At 46.5% G+C, this 2,520-nt stretch overlaps 1 protein-coding gene across 1 annotated transcript in view; it reads left to right on the top strand.

The window, feature by feature from the left end:
• The first annotated feature begins 414 nt into the window (after window positions 1–414).
• The window catches only part of LOC120524810 (histone-lysine N-methyltransferase SETD5-like), a 20,187-nt gene continuing 18,081 nt past the window's right edge, over window positions 415–2,520 (top strand). Inside the window, exon 1 of the mRNA XM_039746608.1 lies at window positions 415–500. Within this exon, the coding sequence (XP_039602542.1) occupies window positions 415–500 (86 nt within the window). The remainder of the gene's footprint in view (window positions 501–2,520) is intronic.

Here is a 2,520-nt window from a genome sequence, read left to right as displayed (position 1 = left end):
TGCTATCATGCTGAACTGTGTTAGGCTGCTGGAATCACAGAGAAAGACGCAAGATATCAAAATGACATTTATTTGATGGATTACTTGTGATATATGATATCCATGATTAGAAGCACAGCTCAGTCGTGCATGCAGAACGCACAGTAATCACTCTTTGGTGTATCCATCTTGGACAGAAATAACCTGTTGTTCATGGTCTGACATGGGGACAAAGAGACCCTGGATATGTTAGTGAAATGGCATCCCATGCCATGCAGCCTCTACATGCCCAAAGTTCATTTGTGGTAACTGCTGCCAGTCTTGGGCATACCAGTTGTCATTCTGCCACGTCCTAGATGTGCTAAATGGCAGACAAATCCAGTGAACATGCAGAACTTCCAGGAAGCATAGATCTTGGGCCACATGTGGTCTAGCATGGTCCTGTTGGAATATGGCACCAGGGTACCCATGCAGATAGGGTACTGTGATGTATCTCTGGCTGGCCAAGGTACTGGCAACGTGTAAGTGATGTTAACAGGAGTGGAATCCAGTGGTAGCCCACATAACAACACCAGGTACTGTGCCCACATGGCATTGTAAAATGCATGCCACCTCTAGGAGTCTTTCTCCACTGTGCATCCATACATGGATCTGTTAATTCATGGTGCAATAAACTGAACTGGGACCCAAAAATACAATGATATGCCAGTCATCCTGCCATCAGTAGCATTGTTGGCATCATTGTAGATGCTTGTGGTTGAAGGTCGAGGATATCCGAAGCAATGGGTGATGAGCAAGACACCTGCCGACATGTAACTGTTGGGCTGGGGTCTGTGATGTGCGAGATCAGCACTCATTGATGCATTGCCGCACTCCAGACCCTCCACTTTACCCACTGACATCATTCTGTCCAGCATGAGTGCGGATGTCCTGGAAGAATAACCTCTGATCAAAGTCCGTGAGCTGGATGCGTAGCTCCTGTCCACTTTACTGGAAGATGTTTTGTTCCCCAGGAGTACACCAAGTGTCAGCAGTCACTCAATGAAATGCCCTTTGCCAGCACCTTTCCTATTCTCTATGAGGGGCAAGTCCAGGGGGTGGCACTTGCACACAGTGTTTGCATATGGGTTGTGCTTGTAACCATTTTCACTGTTCTCCCTGACCTGTCCAGGCTGCATTTTATGTTTATGTATTCATGCTGGAAACAAACTTCAGTCTGGCATAATGAAGGGCCCCCTGAAATGGAGTTGTGCCCAAGTGACTGTCGTGTAGCCTCATGATATGTGAATGAAACTCACACCACAATTGAAGAGCAACGGCGAAGGGTGGCCCACCAGGACACTGTGAGCAGAAGGCCACTGTGTCCCTTGAGGATCATTGTGGTCAAAGTGATGTCACCATTCCTCACGTGCTGGGGACAAAGTCTAAAATTCACTGATTACTGAACAAGACTCTGACACAGCAGCGACACGGACTGGTTTGCCAAGATGGTATGAAAACACAAGGGATACGACGTCTTACCAGTTGTTCCAATATGCAAAGTGGAGATGGTCCAGGAACCTCATCACTGGTCAGTAATCGTTGAGATGGTGCCCTCTTATTTGGCATAAGGTTGGTGCTTTTGAGACTAGTGAAGAACTAAGAATGGCGGCTAATTGTTAACTACATGCTTTTAAAATGACGCCCAGTATATTATTAGCATTGACTCATTTGAAAATCTACCTTCTGTCAGCACTGAAAGATGAATGATGTGGTGCCACGGGCACTTGCAGTAAAGGCCTTTTGTTTGGGTGACTGAAATGGGCATAAACACATTGCATTTACACAAGGCAAAGAGGCTTTGGTTTGGAAGTTGTGCGTCTCGGTATGCCGACAGTATTGTGCACACATCACAGATGCTGCTCTATTCAGTTTCCAGCTTAGCCAAGGTATTGACATTTTGCACCCCTTATACAAAGAACCATTGCCATGTCAGGGTCAACGGGAAAGACCATCTGTGCAGCAATCAGTCCTGAATGAAAGGTGGGTGCAGATGTCACCACTGCCACTCGTACACAGAAGGCCATTTCATAATGGCCAGCCTACTACACTTCAACTACTTTTAGTGGATGTAGGGGTCGGAGAACAGCAGTGGATCTGCAGCCAGAGAGATCACAGTAGAAACAGGCCAGGGTCTTTAATTCCAACGCACACCACTCTTCAAGGCATCATCTGCTTTTGCTTTTCCCCCTCTGATCACACAGTGGGGGTCCATGTATGCCTAACTAGTGTGCTAGAGATCTGTCATCTGCTTCAAAGTACAGCACTGCTCAATTCAAGCTTTAAAAAACGTGGCTTGAACCTTAGTGTGCTCACTGGGTGTTGCTTTTTATTTTAATTTTTTGTAACCAGGCTAACACACACAAGTTAAATGAGAGGCTGGCAAAGTCTCCTGCACCTCATGCCCATGACACTGCCCACATACTGTACAACTACAGCCTGACTGTACTAAACTAGCATGGAGCCGGAGACTTGAACCAGCAATAACGGCATCTCCATGGC

The sequence above is a fragment of the Polypterus senegalus genome, chromosome 1 (assembly GCF_016835505.1).
Source record: "Polypterus senegalus isolate Bchr_013 chromosome 1, ASM1683550v1, whole genome shotgun sequence".
Taxonomy (NCBI): domain Eukaryota; kingdom Metazoa; phylum Chordata; class Cladistia; order Polypteriformes; family Polypteridae; genus Polypterus; species Polypterus senegalus.
The sequence above is the reverse complement of the archived record's forward strand: the minus strand, read 5'-3'. Positions and strand labels throughout refer to the sequence as shown.